This window comes from Cololabis saira, chromosome 10 (assembly GCF_033807715.1).
Source record: "Cololabis saira isolate AMF1-May2022 chromosome 10, fColSai1.1, whole genome shotgun sequence".
NCBI lineage: Eukaryota > Metazoa > Chordata > Actinopteri > Beloniformes > Belonidae > Cololabis > Cololabis saira.
In genome coordinates, this window is record NC_084596.1 from 15,346,120 (window position 1) to 15,364,018 (window position 17,899).

Genomic DNA, 17,899 nt, shown 5'->3' on the forward strand with positions numbered 1-17,899 from the left:
ATGAAAGCCTCCATCTTGTGGCGCCGCAGAGGAGAAAGCAGCAGACATGGCAGACTACAGCAGCGTGGCTCCGCCGTCCTCTAACGCCGGCGGGGGGATGAACGACGCCTTCAAGGACGCCCTTCAGCGTGCAAGACAGGTAAAAAACGACCCATTGCATCGTTCAAGTAAGAGAAATCCCGAAGTCGGAAGGCGGAGAGGGATTTTTTTCCCCCTTTTTTCTGTGATCGAAATAACGACGTGCTAAGCTAAGCTAACGCTGCGCCACATTGCAAAAGAGAAAACGGGATGTAATCCAAGAAAAGAGCTTAAAAGCGCACAGAATCGACATTAAAACACACGTTTTATGCTAAAAGTCAAACATATCTGATAACTTATTGCAGGAAAACGGCGAGGTTTCTTTGTTGGCCCCGAGCCTCGTGTTTCTCTAAAAACCTCCCTGAAAACACAAGACGACAAATCTTTAACTCCTGGGTTTTTGATTTGCTTTTATTCCTCTGTTTATTTAAAAATGATCCCCATTAGTCTTCAAATTGGGAAGACTATTCTTCCTGGGGTCCACACATAGACATAAAATATTAATAATACAACTCAAAAAGGTGAAAAACATTCACTAGAATTCCTGAAATAATACATTGAAACAAAAATAAAAGATTAAGTAACCAACCATCCACATCTTAAGTAACAATATTTGCTACTAGGAATGCACCTTCTGTGGAGTCCTTTTAAAACGGGCCTTAAAACACTCTTCTATAAGCAGGCTTTCCCCTGAACTCTTGCCTTGACCCCTTTTATTCAGATTTATTATCTTTTTGCTGCCCACAACTTTTTATCTTACTTAGTAGCTAGATTTTGTCTTAGTGTTCTTAGTCTTGTTTTTAGTCTTCTTTGTAAAACGCTCTGAGATCTGTCGTTTCAAGTGAAAAGCGTTATATAAATTGAAATTATTATTATTATTACTAAAAAAAGAGTGAAAAGCAGCACACAATTAAAGCCGGGCACTTATGTGAGTGTTCTGGTGTCGGAAGTGTGCGAGAGTAAGAGGGCCGGGGTTTCGCTAACACCATGAGGAATTCCTTCCTATGACTGGCGTTTGATAGTGACCTGAGCCACAAGTTTAAAAAAAAAAAAAAAGAGTGAAAAACATTCACTCAAATAATAAATTGAAACAAAAATAAAAGACTAAGTAACCAACCATCCACATCTTAAGTAACAATATTTGCTACCATCACCAGATCTGTATCCACTTTTGAGCAAAATATTTTGCAACAACTTTATAATATACCCATACCTCTATTTATAGTCATATAAACTACTACATATCATAATATACCGTTTTCTGGACTATAAGCCGCACCCGCTCTATTAAAAAAAAAAAGATATGCAAGCTGCAGATATTTATGTTGTTAGATTGGATATTGACTACATGTACAGAAGGATTTTGAACTGTAAATGATGTACATGTTTGTACCTAAATAGATCCTTTTCATAACAGTGTCTTTTAACACGGCAGCAACTTGATTAAAAGCTGATCCACATGTGAAAGCTGATTAAAACGGGACAGAACCAAGAGAAAATAACCAGTATTTATTCATCTGTTTGAAATCTGCTTCTACCTACTTCTATCTGCTAAAGAAGAAGTAGCGTATTCTTCTTTGCATTTATTTTGTCTTAGTTTTGATTCTAATTCCGGTTAAAGCGCCCCGAGCGGTGGAAGAAAAATCCACAGAATAGAATAAGCCGCATGGTTGAAAATCTATGAAAAAAGTAGCGGCTTATAGTCCAGAAAATACGGTACTCATACATTATAATATACTCGTACTACTATACTATATATACACTCATAGCTTACAGTGATTTAGAATATATTTACTATTAAATGTATAATATACTTACAATTTGTCCGTCATTATTTTGCTTTGACTACCAGATCGCAGCAAAGATAGGTGGCGATGGCGTTGCGGCACCCCCAACAAACGAGTTTGGCTACGGAGGCCAGAAAAGGCCCCTGGAGGACGCTGGTGGGTATTTTCCCATGCCTAACCTGAATACCGGTCAGTGGCTCAAATCGATCTCAATGCAAGTTTTGATCCTAAATGATGTGCCTGCGTGTTTTACAAGTCATACAGTTGCATTCACCTCTGTTGTTTGTAACTATTCTAACCAAGCATTACAATCGCAGTGCAGTACTTTTGCATTTCAGTTTAACATTGTGCAACACAACTAACCACATGAACCAGTGATTCTTCATAAGGTTTAATCCCACACACGTGGGGGTATGGCATGTGGTTTTCCAGGTGTTTGTGTTGGTGTCTGTCATTATAAATGTATGGTTTTTGGTTTCAGGGGTTTTTATAACTGCACATTAAGAATGTAGTCCAGCTCTGTATGCATCCTTTGCTTTTAACAACTTTCAGACTGTTAATAACCCAAAGATGTATAATGCATTCTTACATTATCTTGAATTTCAAGAGGAGAGGCAGAGAGTGTAATAAAAGGTGCTAATGCTGTTTATTATATCTTCCTATAGACCAACCGGAGACAAAGAAAGTAGCCACTAATGATGGTAAGTCATTAATGAATATTTAACATCCAGAGTTGTTGACCGAAACAATCTTGTTGTGGACCTCTTGTATATTTACTTCGAAAAATCCTTTCCTGAATGTACTGTGATCTTTTTTTTCTCCTCAGCCTTCTCAGCAATGGGAGGAATGGGTGGTCCACCAAGGTAGGCAATCCAGCTCAATTCAAATGCATTTTGTGAACAGATCTGGCTTAGGCAGATCTGGCAGATCTTACTTTTGTTGTAAAAATTCACATTTCTTGTTTTCATTCACAGGTCACTATCAGAAGAATTCAAGGTTCCAGATGGAATGGTTGGATTCAGTAAGTTGTTTTTTTTTGGGTGGTGGGGGGACTACATATTTTTTAACATTAGGTACTGACAGTTTTTCCTGTCCTTTTTTTTTATTTCTAGTTATCGGAAGAGGAGGCGAGCAGATATCCCGTATTCAGCAGGACTCTGGGTGTAAAATACAGATTGCCCCTGGTAGGTTTCGATTTACTGTCACTACTAGGATATAAAAAGTGCTGGTTTTGGTTGTTGCAAGGGGTTTTTAATCATACTGACGTCTCTTTTTTAGACAGTGGAGGCATGCCCGATAGATCTGTGACGTTAACAGGAGGTCAAGATTCAATCTTGTAAGTGTCTCCCTTAAGTACAGAAAGTTTTACATGTTTTTTTTTTTTTTTTATGGCAGTATTTTCTTACATTTACATGTGAAGAGTTAATGACAACCTCAGATAAGTATTATTTTTTTGTTGCTTCTATCAGGGCCGCAAAGAGGTTGCTGACTGAGATAGTTGAGAAAGGCCGTCCAGCTCCAGCGTTCCACCACAACGACGGCCCGGGAATGACTGTTCAGGAAATTATGGTCCCGGCCTCCAAAGCCGGACTTGTTATCGGAAAGGGAGGAGAAACCATCAAAAGTCTCCAGGTGAGTGTGTTGTTATCGTGTGAGGCACTTATGTATTGTAGAGTAACTGCTAGCTGCACATTGGAATTTAGGCATAGAAACTAAGGTTTTGATTGTCTTATTCTACAGGAGCGAGCTGGAGTTAAGATGGTAATGATCCAAGACGGACCCCAGAACACAGGCGCAGACAAGCCACTCCGAATTTCAGGAGATCCATTCAAAGTTCAAGTGAGTCATCCAGTGATCTCTGCCTCTGTCCTGTTTGGGGAAAAGTCTGGTTGCGAGCCTGAAAATCTGACTTGAGGCAATGTCCGCTATAAGACTTTTCTAATATTTGCTACTAGGTCCTTTTTAAAACGGGCCTTAAAACACTCTTCTATAAGCAGCTTTCCCCTGAACTCTTCCCTTGACCCCTTTTATTCACATATATTTTATTTATTTTTTATCTTTTTGCTGCCCACAACTTTTTATCTTACTTAGTAGCTAGATTTTGTCTTAGTTTTCTTGTTTTTAGTCTTGTTTGTAAAACGCTCTGAGATCTATCGTTTCAAGTGAAAAGCGTTATATAAATTGAAATTATTATTATTATTATTATTATTACTCAAAAAAGAGTGAAAAGCAGCACACAATTAAAGCCGGGCACTTATGTGAGTGTTCTGGTGTCGGAAGTGTGCGAGAGTAAGAGGGCCGGGGTTTCGCTAACACCATGAGGAATTCCTTCCTATGACTGGCGTTTGATAGTGACCTGAGCCACAAGTTTAAAAACATTTTTAAAAAAAAGTGAAAAACATTCACTAGAGTTCCTCAAATAATAAATTGAAACAAAAATAAAAGACCAAGTAACCAACCATCCACATCTTGTCTGCCTCTGTCCTGTTTGGGAAAAGTCTGGTTGCGAGCCTGAAAATCTGACTTGAGGCAACGTCCGCTATAAGACTTTTCTTTTGTCTTCAGCAAGCTAAAGAGATGGTGATGGAGCTGATCAGAGACCAGGGCTTCAGGGAGCAGAGGGGCGAGTATGGTTCACGAGTCGGAGGAGGTGGAGGCGGCGGCGGCGGTGGCGGCGGAGACAGCTTGGACGTGAGTACTTGTTGCGTGTGAATTTATTTTGTATTTTAGAACTGATTGTTGCAGTCTGAGTTTTAACTTATGTTTTCTGTAAACCTTTAGGTTCCCGTTCCCCGGTTTGCAGTCGGAATTGTTATTGGAAGAAACGGAGAGATGATCAAAAAGATACAGAACGACACAGGCGTCAGAATCCAGTTCAAGCCAGGTAAGTGACTGGCGAAATGGGCCTTTTTATATATTTAATAGTATATGGTCTGTGATGAAAACTCATGCACCACGCTGATAGGCTGATGTATACACCCAACCCAAAACAATCTGAGACCATAACACGATGATGTAATAGTTCTTTTAAAGGGAAAAAAAACAACAAACTATAGCGTTTGAATGTGAGTTATAACTGCTTATTTTTTTCCCACCAGACGATGGCAGCACACCTGACAGGATAGCACAGATTATGGGACCCCCTGATCAGGCTCAGCATGCTGCGGACATAATTTCTGACTTGCTGAGGAGCGTCCAGGCGGGAGGACCTCCCGGACACGGGGGTGGCAGAGGACGTGGTCGTGGACAGGGCAACTGGAACATGGGGCCTCCCGGTGGCCTGCAGGAGTTCACCTTCACAGTTCCAACCATGAAGACCGGTCTGATCATCGGAAAGGGCAAGTGGCTCCTCAACACTAAATATCCGACATAGCCCCAAGTTAACAGGAGTAAAGAGGAATCAGTAGTTAACTGTAGGTTTTTAATAGTATATGGTCTGTGATGAAAACTCATGCACCACGCTGATGACAGGCTGATGTATACACCTAACCACAAAACAATCTGAGACCGTAACATAACGTAATAGTTATTTTAAAGAAAGAAACAGCTAGATTTAGAATGTGAGTTGAAAAGGTTTTTAGTAGTATGTCACAGTATAGAAAATTGGTGTGGCTGAAGTGTAATGTTGTGATTCATGTATGATTGTTAATCTATATCCAGGCGGTGAGACAATCAAGGGCATCAGTCAGCAGTCTGGGGCCCGAATCGAGCTGCAGAGGAATCCTCCACCCAATGCTGACCCCAACATTAAAATGTTCACTGTCAGAGGATCCCCTCAACAGATCGACTACGCCCGGCAGCTAGTGGAGGAGAAAATTGGGGTGAGACACTAAATGCATTGTGTTAATAAAAAAAAAACAATTGAGACACAAGGAAGCTATGAACTTTACTGACTGCTTTGATTCTCCTGTTTCAGGGTCCGGTTACTCCAATGGGCGGCCCACATGGTCCCCCTGGTCCACATGGAGGCCCTGGCCCACACGGTCCTCCTGGACCACCCGGACCCCCTGGGGCTCCAATGGGACCATACAACTCTGGACCATACAACCAGGGACCTCCAGGACCACAGTAAGCATACATGTCCAGTCCCCCCCCACCTTTGTTGCTGCTGTTAGAACAGCTGTTAAAGGCATCTTATTTCTTTTCAGTGGTCCTCCTGCTCCTTATCAGCCTCAAGGATGGGGCAACGGTTATCCACACTGGCAGCAAGGACAACCTGATCCAAGTGAGTAGCTGATAAAAGTAGTGATGCACCGAAATGAAAATAATAGTAAACACTTGGCCGAATACCGAACAATACCGAACATGGTTCTTCGCAGTTTTTCATTTATTTTGCCAATTTTTTCACCATTGCATAAATCAAATAAATTTGATTTAGGCATGCTTTTCAAAGAAAAAAGTCTTTCACAAAATTACAAGGTAGAAAATATTTATTGAACATATTGAAAATGTTTTAATTTCCCAGCATTATGTTGTTTTGGTTCCACCTCCTGGTGAATGTTGGGTAAAATTCTTATGTGGTTACTTTTTGGTTGGCCAACGATTTGTTTGTGGTGCGCAACAGCTACGGGAGCGGCCAGTCTATTTCCTTATACTACAACGCCGTTATTAATTGTTCGTTTTTTATTCCACGAACACCAAAAGTGTTTTTCTGCCATTTTTGGCCGAACAATTTCGGTTACCGAACAATCGGTGCATCACTAGATAAAAGGAGCATGTGGGAAGCTCCTCTAGGTTTTACTCAATAATTTCACATTTTAAATGTATTCTCCTAGTTGGAAAAAAAAAGTGTTAAAGAAGTTTGGCAGGTTTTTCCACAACAGAGTCCAGTAGAGGAAGTCAGCACTGCACTCATGAAATGCAGCTTTCGGCGTATGTGTGCGTGGGTTGTTGATGAAGGATGTTGTGTGCAGATAAAGCAGCAGCTGATGCCAACGCAGCAGCGTGGGCTGCCTACTACGCTCAGTATGGCCAACAGCCGCAGGCATCCATGACTCCAACCAGCGGAGCTCCAGGCACAACTCAGCCCAATGGCCAAGGTAACAAATCATCTCTTTGGAGAGATGTTCTCCTCCTTTTACAAGGAAACAAGGTCTGTTAAGAACAGATTTGAGCAGAGTATTTGGCTCGATTGGCTTCGCCACCTAAACGACTTTGCTTTTGCAGAGCCCCACCCAACCACTTTTTTTTTTATAGTATTAACCCCAGGGACAGGGTAGTTTCCCTCCACCATATTTAGGCTGACAGCCCAACCCAGGCAGGTGGAGGACAAACGGCTGAGAATGATTCACTAATTACAAGTACCGTTTTTTTTAACAGGTGACCCACAGGCTGCAGGTCAGAGTGGACAGACAGATTACACCAAGGCCTGGGAGGAATATTACAAGAAAATGGGTATATGAACGTAGTTTCAGTGTTCACCTATTAACATAAGCCAGTCTAAACAGCCACTGGGCATTCAGTCAGCTTCTATTTCAGGTCTGGGTATTTGTCAGCATTAGAGGCCTGCTGTCTTTCAGCGTGCCCCCACTTGGTTTTTTGACAAGTTACGCCTGTGCTGTTTAGACTGCTACACTTTATATTTGCAGGTCTGAGCTGCCGACAAAGAACCACCTTTTATTGAATTGGCGTTTTGTTTTAGTTCCTAGGTTATCTTAGGGCTTTATCAGAGTTGATGGCAGACGTCTGCAATGTGTCATGAATGGTTTGTAACTGAATGTGTCTAGAGTTAAATGCTGAATCTTGTCATGCATATAAGTAATGTAGGATGTTGTAGTTTGTTCTTATTTTTCATGTTTTACTCTTGGATGCATTAACAATTTTTTGGCTTTTCTTTGCAGGTCAACAGAATCAACAACCTCAGGACTACACGAAAGCCTGGGAAGAGTATTACAAGAAACAAGGTTTGTAAAATCGTAAAAAGACAAACAATTATGGCAAAGAAAGGACCGTTTGGTTTTCTTGTAACATAAAGGGTGGTTGTTTCCTTTTAGCAGCTCTCTGTGGTAGAGTTGCTATTCACACAACCACCCAATAGAAAAGAAGAAGGTTTCTGACCTGCAGCCTGGAGACATGGTTGTTTGGTTCGTTCCCCTTCCTACAATGCCCAATACAAATATTAAATATAGACAATTGTATATATTTTTGACTATTATTCAAGTCTAGTTTCGACAGCAGCTGCTCTCTGCAGGCGTTCCAGTTTGTGATCAGGATTTTAATCAGGAGTTAAAAATCAAAGCCGTTTCTTGTAGCAGTGAGTGGGGGTGTTTTAGCGCAGGGGTGGGTTTATATTGTTAGAGAAAGAAAACTGGTGTGGTGTGTACAATGGGAATATATCAATATTCACTTGAAGTGGCCTTTTTCCCGCTCTTCCCATCTACTTTCTTTAAATGGAACCGTTTGTTCTCCGGTCTCTAGGTCCATAACAGGGGTGCAGCTGGGCAGAGCTGAGGCCTCTTAAAAAGAAAAAATGGCCCTGGCGTGAAGATTTTGGGGATAAAAATGAATAAAAGGTCAAATTCTGACTATTAAGTTGGATTTAAAAAGTAGCAATGCAAAGATATTTTTGTATATCGGCTAATTGTTTTCCAACAGGGCTTTACGCTTTAAAATGTGATAACCCTTTTGAGATTTCCGTTAAAATGCTAAAAAATGAAAGAATTGCAATCATTTGGTTCCCGCTGATCTCATCTATACACAGAAGTATTATAGATATAATCTCTGAAAGAGAAATGACTCCTCGGGGGTTGCTGGTGGATGTGCTCAGTTTATGAGAGTTTTTTCCTGACAAAGTAAACTTTTAAGAAAAAAATCTTGCGTTTTGAAATCAGAAAATAAACATTTTTTTGCATGGGTACGAACCTTGACATTTAAAAGAGCTACAGACCTGCATCTCACTGCTCTGCCCACGTTTTGCCTCTTGGTCTGTGCCTTACATACTGGCTTTTGTTGGCGTAACATTTACGCCTTTTGCCGTTATCTACTTGTATGTAAGAGCCGCTTTCCAGAAAGGTGTAAAATCTTATTTTTTTTTCTCTCTCCCCACCTCGCGGGGGAGACAAAAAGGAGAGACCGGTTGTGTATGTAAGAGCCGTTGTACGTGTGCCCACTAAGGTAGTGAGCACTGAGGAGCCACATATTGCTCCAGAACGACCAGCGCTCAAAGTTAAACCCCACCCACAAATGAAACGGCAGCTGGCGAGGAAGACCCGGACACTCCCACCTGTAGAAGACGCAGCGTTTTTATTTATAGTACTTATGCTATACATGCAGCTCGATCTGTGTAGTTACACCGTCCACCCTCTCCAGTAAACTTCTCCACACATCAGCATTCTCTACACACACATAGTCCCACTATCGCCCACGCAGCTCTAATGCGTGTGTACTTCTACATTTGTTTTGCCCCATAAAAGGACTTGATGATCTCATAATATGAGGGAAGTTGACTGTGATTTCCCATTTATTTACAATGAAGGCAGTTAACGTGACACATAGGGCTGGGTATCGATTCCGATTCTTAATATTCAGAATCGATTATCATGATTTGATCCGATTCGATATTGATTTGGCTTAGTGTTATTTAAATTGGTTTTTGAGCTGTTGCCTGAATTATATGACTGGAAAATAACTAGTGAAATAATAATTTCACAATAATTATTGTGAAATAACTCAAACAAGCCTTTCAATATCCATTTAAAGTGCAAAAAAGAAATTGCAACAGTTCATGCAGTAAACAAATCATTTTAGCTTATCTAATTTATTCTGTCACCACGCGCACATATTGCCATGAAGCACCTGGCATTTTTCAGAAGTGTCATGACAAACTGTGTGTCCGACTACTGGGATTAAAGTTCACCTGGCGAAAATGATGAAGAAAAAAAAAAAAATCGATCTTTAGACATAAGAATCGATTTAGAATCGGAAAATCGATTTTTTTTTTTAATTTTTTTTTTTTTTTTTATTTATTTTTTTTTTCAACACAGGCCTCGTGACACAAACAGCGTTGAGTCACTCTTTGTTTCTGTAATGCCAGGTTCGTGTACTTAAGGGGACACATTTGCAGGATTTCTCTCATTTGGGCCTGTACATATAAAGCCTAATGGAGTAAAATCGGTGGCCCAGTTTTACGTAAATGCTAAAAGAAAGCCAGTATGTACGTGCCTTGTGGGCCGTCTTGAAAAAGGTCAGTGTTGTTCTGAGTTGTACCGACAGATTTGTTTTGTCTCACTCTCCAGGCCAAGCAGCTCCTCAGGCCACGCCACCAGCAGCGGCGGCAGCCGCCGCCACGGCCGCTCAGCCCGGGGGTCAGCCCGACTATAGCGCTGCCTGGGCCGAGTACTACCGGCAACAGGCTGCGTACTACGGCACAGCCAACCCTCAGGCGATGGGAGCGGCACCACAAGCTCCTCAGGTACACCCCAGATCAGAATCTGCCCTCAACATTTCCTAAGACTCAGTCGTTTTGCACCTTAACCCCCTTGGTCCCTCAGGTTTTACAGGGTTCCAGTGAACGCAGCCTCTTCACAAACATAACCAAACTACTTCCTCCCTTTTTAACAGGATTTTCTTTTAGCTTTTTTATTTTTTTTGGAAGCTGAGTCAACTGTTTCTGCTGTTAACATGCAATGTATCTTTTATGTATTTCTTTTGCACAGGGCCAGTAATGTGAAGTGGACATAAAGTAAATACTACATTGTCGAAACAAAATCCTTTGTTAAATATTTGGATGCAGACGCCTTGATGAAGATCTTAAATTTCCTTGGTTTGAAAGCGTTTCACATAGATGGCAGATTACCCGACGAACACGTCCTCTTTCAATTTTTTTTTTCTTCTTCTGTTGTTGTTTTTTTTCTTTTTCTTGTAAATGCTTTGTTTTTAGTGAGGTAATTATACATATGGTCATTCCAGCCCTGTATCTACATTAAATGTGGTTAGAACTCATGTTTATTAAACTGTAGACATTGCCATGTAAATCATCTCAGTTTTAAGAAAAAATGCTATTGCCTGTTGTGTTTTTTGCAATAAAACAAACTGAAACCTGTGTCGGTAAGTTGGGGTGGTTGAAACCAAGAGGGTTGACGTGCATTTCTGTATGTTCTTGTTTTACATTAGGGGAGGGAAGGGGTTCGAAATGCAGGCCATGTGTGGGTTCAGTTGTCCGAAAAGGCTGTCCTGTCTCTCTCCAACTGCCTTTAAGGCTCGTAAAAATGTGCGTGCAGTGATCCTGACTGGTTCAGACCAAGAAACGTCCTTGCTCGTAGACAATTTAACTTTTACACGTCGTTTCCTGACATTACTGACCGTAGTCGTAGATGCATTTTTCTTTTTTGTCCTAAGAAAGCTTGACGGTGTCTTTGTATCTCATGCATTAACTGCATTGCTGTGGCGCTCTTGCTTTTTTTTTATTTTTTGCCTCGTTTGCAGACATTGAGTTAGTATGCACTGTAATTTTGCCTTGATGGCCACTTCCTCCTCCACAGGCAAGTTTAGAGCGGTAAGCAAGTATTCTGAATATGTTCCTCAGAAAATGTGGTTTCAAGAAATGTTGCATTATATTTAGTGTTTTTTTTGTGTGCTGTTCTTCCTCCAGGACAGTCCAGTAAATTTGCAATGTATGAAATTGTATTTAAAAGTTTTGCCTTGCCCATTTCCAGTTGTGTATAAATTTGTTTCTTTTTTAAAAAGAATGTTTTTTAATATAAAACATTTGCAAAAAAAAGGAGTAAAAATCGTCTTTGCTGTGCCCATTCTATTAGTGTTGATTGAATATAAGAATGTAGATGTCGTAGGGTCGGGGGTGGCTAAGCAGCCTCTTCATCCATCAGTTGAGCCCTCCTGTAATGTAAGTACAAAACTGATTTTGAGAAATGCGTCTTTATTGATGCTTGATAAAATGCTAAATATGTAGTATTTTTGTGAAATTGCAATCTTTTTTTCCCCTCCCTTGTCTTGGGTAAGTATAACATTCTGAGGAGAGGCATAGTACTGAATACTTTGATTCTTGTACCACATTTTTCTGAGAATTATTTGTGACGATTTGACTGCATAACATTTAGACGGAGTCTTTACAGTGTGATGTAGACGGTGCAGGTAGCATTTCAGTGCCAGCTGGTCTTCTGAACTGATGGTTTGAATGTCAGCACTGTTACACTGCTCTGGTAGGAACTGTGTAAGGATGCCAGTTTGCGTTTTTTGAATATTTTGAATACCGCTCAGCGTCATTGTCCAGTTCATGTATTTCCAATGCCATTCTTTGCAATATCTTGCATAGAAATCTCAAACTGCATAACTCCAGCGTAGCATGCTTAGGTTTCTGCTGATTTCTTTACATGTCTCATATAAGCATGTGAAATGCAAGTAGTGGAAGTGCTTCTGATTAGCCTCGTACTGAATTATTTCACTTTTTGTTGGTTATGTTGTTGAAAGGCTGTTGCTTTAAACTCAGATCAATATTTGACTGCATTGTTCACTGATGGCAAACAGTGCTATATATATCTGATCTTTACAGTGTCATCCCTGACCTTGCACCTTAGGTTCTGCTGCAATAACACAGGTAAGCGAAACCTAAGGGGAAAAAAAACAAACATGTTGTTTTTGTCTAATGACTTGACCCATATACATGCAAAGAAATGCTTACCTGTGTTAACTTTCCTAAATGCATTCATTCCTAGTTGTAAGTTAATGTCCAGGATATTCACATATGAACGCTCTCTTAGGATGATCTGATTTCATTGATGAACTGCATGAGTTGTCACTTTATATCTGAAGTTTTGACTCGTGAAATATGACTTAACCTTCACAAAAAGTTGTACAAGTGGAAATGTTGACGTATGTGCTTAATATTGGATAAAGGCCTTATCTTTGCATCTGGTAAGTCTTGACCGTGGCTGTATGAGGATGCTTTAGGTTGACACTGTTGGTAAACTGCATGTCATGCGAACCTGTTGCCGGACGTTAGCAATGTTCTCAAATGCTAGGTGAAAAATGGCGGGAATATCTTTTCTTCTTTCCAAGTAAATATTTTTTCTGTCGTGGTGTGAATCTGCCCTTCAGTGCGGTGAAAGTATGTTATTGAAACATTGCTGCCTTCACTTCTTGCTCACAGTGTTGGAGGATGCTGCAGGCTTAGGTCGTAGAATCAGGCGGTGTCGTAGTTTGTCCCCCCCCTACAAAAGGAGGAATCCTTTGAGTCAGTCCTGCTGCTGAACGTAGCCCGTTCAAGAGCTCCAGCTATAAGGTAAAGCAGCAACGCAATGAAATTTAAATTCTATGATTGCAAAGTGTTGGTCAGATACATGTTTTTTACCAGCCTGGATTGATTTTATTAAAAAACAAATCACATGATGCCATAGTTTTGTTTATGCCTTCATCTACACTGTACTTTTTTTAAAACAACTTCTTGAAGTTGGATGAGAGCAGGAGCTGATCTACATCAATGACCCATGCAGTTTTTATTGGCAGCAAACTTGAGGTTTACGGTTCAAAATCACTTTCTGTAGTATAAGGGTTGATTTGAGGCTGTCCACTTTATACATGTCAAATGGTCAGTGTTTCAACACAGAGTTCGAGGGGGTGTAGACGACAAAACAAGGAGCATGCCTTAGAGGTAATCAAGGTTTCATGTGTTGTGTATTAAATCTATAGTTTTTCTGTTTGTTTTTTTTAACTCAACTGTTGAAATGTTGCCATGTTCATCAATAAAATTGTTACAAACTGGGATAATGTGTTTTGAGTTTCACATTGAGGGATAAAAACAAATCAAAGCAAATCTGGTTTTTTTTTAAGTCTTTTAATTTATGTATAAAATAAGAGTCACACACCCTTCTCGTGCACAAAAGGACCCAGTCAGCCTCGAAATAACACCTGATGCGTATATTGAAATGTTCAGTCTGTCCATGAACACATCCATCCTCCCCATTTGATAAATTTTAGTGTATGCATGTAAAGATGCGATTGACGCATAATTCTGGCAAATTTATAAGGCCAATTAACATCTTGACTGGCCCTGCTAAGTTAAACTCCACAAAATCAATGTTGCAGCTCAAGTGTGTGAGCTGATGGATCATAAGCCGTACACAGGGCTGGGTACTAAATAAAATATGTACTTTATTTTAATGAATCTCATCCACTTTACAATTAAATTTGAAAACTGCACATTTGATCAGAAGGTCTCTTCCCACATGGACAGCTGATCAGTGACAATATACGCACCAGGGTGGGTTTAAGCTTTTAAGTCAAACTTAAAATTGAGGAAATCCAGAGGTGATCACATTTATGTCCATATTTGAGTTTTAGTTCGTACATGGCAGTGACCGATGAGCAGAATGCTGAGTATACAGTTATTCAAAATACACAAAATGGCAAATACAGACTCGGACATTCAGTGACAAAGACGAGGCTCGAGTTTGTGCAGTCACGGTAAGGCTTTTTAACTTGCTCACATTGACACACAATGGCACAAAGTCCTTCAGCGGCTGAAGAGCTGCGCAGCCCTGATGCATATTCTCTTCCTCGACTGGCCTTGAGAGCTGCGCGTGCTCAGTAGATCTACTCTACATGAAGCTTACCACCAATCCACTGAAGACAACAGGCACAACTAATGCTGAGTACTTGTCTCTTAGCTTTCTGATAAAATAAATAAGGTAAAATACCTTCTTTTAGTGTCAAACTGCTTTTAACTTCACAAAAAAACACCCTTCAAGTCTAAGTTACAAATATTATTGCTATGATATTGCAAAGTGATGCGCTGCCATGGCACTGAAAGGCGGCGCGGGAGAGGCCACATCAGACACGGTCAACATTTGTGAAGGCAGGCAGCTCATGCAGCTTACATCTATCCACATCCACAGAAGCGCAAAGGATGACGGCCGATGTGACTGACTGTGAGACGGTCAGTGGTTTACATTTCATGTTTTGAAACGGTCACAACACAGACCGGAGGTGCGCTCACATCTGCGGATAGTCTTCTTTGGTCCAACGGTTGATTTGAACTCGCCCTACGGTAAAAGCTGAGTGTGTCCTCTCACTGCACCGGTGCCTCCAGCAGAGCACTGGGAACCAGCTGCACCTGCGGGGAATTGCAGGCGTTGGAGGGCCGGGTTGAGTCGGCTCCCACGTAGGCCAGCAGCAGCTCGGAGCGGCGGTGCAGCAGGCAGAGCATGTCCTCTGCTAGACTCTCCACTGAGGAGTAACGCACTTTATCCAGATCAAAGACGTCCTTCAGGAAGTGCAGCACCTGGTCCTGCAGCACAAGGATAGAAGATAAATTGTTCATATTTTAAAAGTCCTACTGTGTAAGAACTTCAACACAGTTTGGAAAAATGTGACTCAAACCACACTTGATAAGTGTAGGGCTGCAGCTATCAAATATTTTAGTTAGAGGATTCTACTGAAAATTCCATCGAGTAATCAGATAAAACATTTTTGTTAGTTTAAGAGCAATTATAAATATACATAAGATGTTACTTGATATTACTAAGACTAAATTATATAATACAGTAGGTTCATGGCTGTGCATTTAAAAACCCTGAACTTACACCAGTTGACCAAATTCACTGCCTTCACTCAAAAAACTAAGAATCTTATTTCTAACCTAAAAATGCCATTACACCTGATAACACACATAACTTAAAAAGGTTGGGTGTTTTTCCCCACGTGTTTCAATTGAACTTTCATTTGTGTCAAGCACATTTTAAGTTTTAGTTAATTTTTAAGTTAAAGTATAAGATTTTGAGTTTTGGCAGTGTTCAAAATAAAATGATGAGACCTGCTGTATTGGAGCACATTAGGAACCAGCGCTGCTTGTTTTATCCACGAATGACTACAGAGCTAAAATTGAAAACTACCCAGTTAGCTTTATTACGTTTTTATTTTCCTGACATTTTCTGCCTTTTCTTTTAGTTAAAACTGTAGCGGGAACAGATGTTTAGAGGAATCTATGTATGTACCGGGTTAGAGGGGGAACATATAGGAGAACGGACAAGAAGAATATAGCGTGGATTAAAAATAAAAGTTAAGCTGCAAAATTAAACGATTCCTTGAGGCACAGAAAGTTCTTCGATCATTTTTTGTAATCGAATTATTCAAGAAATCGTTTCAGCCCTAGATAAGTGGATGGAAAACATAAATAATAGAATAAATAACTACAATGTCTGCTCAAGTTTTTACATCAATGGGGAGGTGGAATATGGCTGAAGGTGAAACATCAGATGTGTCAAAGTAAATCAGCTTTATTCTTTCTATAGTTTTCTGTTTCCAAATTCTGTCAAAATGTTATCTTGAAATTTGGATTTGAAGCCCAAACTGGAACAGAAACGAAGAGACCAAACTGGTTTTATGTTTGTAAGGATGTTCCTCACCTTGAAGAAGCAGCAGAAGTCCTGCAGGGAGCTCTTCGGGCCCAGGAAGCCCCAGGCCAGAACGGGGCTGATTTGTTCACAGACGACATAGAATTGGGCGATGAAGCCGTCGGGAAACTGAGAGAAAAGATATAAAAATTAAATAAAAATAGATGAATAAAAAATAAATACATAATATAACATGCATATGATAAATAAAAAGATAAAAAATACCCAAGGAAATACAGATACTGAGTAACCTGCACTACGGAAACTCCTGTGTGTCACAGTTGTACCTTCATGTGTTGCCTCTTCTGCTTCAGTACGGACCAACAGCTGGATGCCACCGCCTGCATAAGAAACCAGCACATTTAATACAAACATATGTGTGAAGATGCTCGTTTGTCTATTCTCTCTCTCTCTCTGGTTTCCTCACCGTCTCTTTGAAGGAGCTGTTGAGCCAGCGGTTGTTGATCACGTTCTGGATGGAGACGGGAGGATTCTCCAGGTCCTCAAAGGAGTCCATCAAGATAAAGTCCAGCACAATGTCGTAGAAGTTCAAGTGTTTAACCTGAGGATGAGTTTCAGACATGATGTAATGAGGCTGGTTTGCTCCGTTCAGTGCTGTGCGATACTGAACAGGATGTTTAACTGTAAATATTATGAATGAGCAACACCGACCCCTCGAGCAGCCAGCTCCACCTCGGTGTCGTCCCAGTGCTCCGTGTGCTCAAGGAAGGAAATCATTTCCTCAAACGCTTCCTCAAATCTCTTTGGGCTCTGAAAAAAGCAGTGGCCGGTTAATGAAGAACATCTCACAGAATAGGGTTCATTTTCTCCACAGGGCTCCAGTCTTACCTTTTTAGCTTTAACTATGATGGAAGACAGTATTTTCTTTCCTACGTCGGCCAAAAACACCCTGGTGGCCCTCTCAGACAAAATCCGCTGTGGAGGCAAATTAACATTACTTTACATCTGATCGTGCTCACTGGAGTTGTTGACATATCCATTTCCTTCATTTCTACCCACTTAGCATATCTGAACCCTTTAATTCCGTGAAACGGGACACCTTGTTGGTGTAGTAGATCTTTATTCAGTCCACATTGGCAAGCATCTTGGTAATCTTTTTGAATGATCCAGTGAGACCGTACCTGACATGCTTGCCGCACGCAGTGCAACTTGGCCAGGAAATCCACGTCGCTTAGACACTCCAGTATTACAGTTCTGCAAAGCATAATCAGGTAAAATATCTGAATAAAATGTCCAAGCACAACTTAAGTGATCAAAAGCAAAGGATAGAGATGGGCAATATGAGCTAAGGGGGGAACATAATCTCAAACAACAAACAGTTAAAACAACACTTAAAAGTATGTGTATTTCAGTTACAGGGGTTAAGTTGTGGAATAGCTTGCCAGATAATCTTAAACAAAGTAAAAACATCATACAGTTTAAAAATAGTTTAAAAGAGACCATGATTGGTAAATACCAACAAGATTGAAGGATAAAATGCAAGAGAGAGAATTATGGAATTATGCAGGTAATAATTACTGATCTTTTTGTCCTTGTTTTAAATCGGGACTATTATTTATTTTTCCTTTTTTCTTTTCTTACTGGTTCTTTGTTGTTACATATATATATATATTTTTTTTGTGTTTGCTTCTTTTTTTGGGTGGAAATGCTAGAAAGCATTTGTTGTAG

General features: G+C 40.4%; 2 protein-coding genes across 8 annotated transcripts in view; one reads left to right on the forward strand and one right to left on the reverse strand.

Moving 5' to 3' along the window:
* fubp1 (far upstream element (FUSE) binding protein 1) lies at positions 1–13,586 on the forward strand. Of its 5 annotated transcripts, XM_061731801.1 has the most exons (20): positions 1–139; positions 1,931–2,054; positions 2,531–2,566; positions 2,692–2,728; positions 2,840–2,886; positions 2,978–3,049; positions 3,144–3,201; positions 3,335–3,497; positions 3,606–3,704; positions 4,431–4,556; positions 4,647–4,749; positions 4,964–5,203; positions 5,526–5,686; positions 5,782–5,933; positions 6,014–6,090; positions 6,779–6,904; positions 7,185–7,259; positions 7,706–7,768; positions 10,100–10,275; positions 10,520–13,586. In XM_061731801.1, exons 1-20 carry the CDS (start codon positions 47–49, stop codon positions 10,526–10,528), a joined length of 2,037 nt encoding a protein of 678 aa, XP_061587785.1. In that variant the 5' UTR covers positions 1–46; the 3' UTR covers positions 10,529–13,586. The 5 variants fall into 5 exon arrangements, with proteins under 5 accessions (XP_061587785.1, XP_061587784.1, XP_061587786.1 ...); XM_061731800.1 differs by having other exon boundaries at positions 10,100–13,586; XM_061731802.1 differs by having other exon boundaries at positions 1,931–2,021; positions 10,100–13,586.
* miga1 (mitoguardin 1) overlaps positions 13,192–17,899 on the reverse strand; it is a 14,980-nt gene continuing 10,272 nt past the window's right edge. For all 3 annotated transcript variants that reach the window (XM_061731805.1, XM_061731806.1, XM_061731807.1), the window contains exons 10-16: positions 17,353–17,425; positions 17,060–17,146; positions 16,883–16,981; positions 16,638–16,772; positions 16,498–16,551; positions 16,223–16,339; positions 13,192–15,105 (exon numbers count right to left, since the gene is read on the reverse strand). In XM_061731805.1, the coding sequence (XP_061587789.1) occupies positions 14,887–15,105; positions 16,223–16,339; positions 16,498–16,551; positions 16,638–16,772; positions 16,883–16,981; positions 17,060–17,146; positions 17,353–17,425 (784 nt within the window). In that variant the 3' untranslated portion in view covers positions 13,192–14,886. The remainder of the gene's footprint in view (positions 15,106–16,222; positions 16,340–16,497; positions 16,552–16,637; positions 16,773–16,882; positions 16,982–17,059; positions 17,147–17,352; positions 17,426–17,899) is intronic.

Bases quoted from the DNA above. Each gene is read 5' to 3' on its own strand.
- fubp1 (XM_061731800.1), top strand. From the start codon at position 47: ATGGCAGACTACAGCAGCGTGGCTCCGCCGTCCTCTAACGCCGGCGGG. The intron at 3,705-4,430 runs GTGAGTCATCCA...TTTTGTCTTCAG, and splicing joins GAGATCCATTCAAAGTTCAA to CAAGCTAAAGAGATGGTGAT. The intron at 5,687-5,781 runs GTGAGACACTAA...CTCCTGTTTCAG, and splicing joins TAGTGGAGGAGAAAATTGGG to GGTCCGGTTACTCCAATGGG.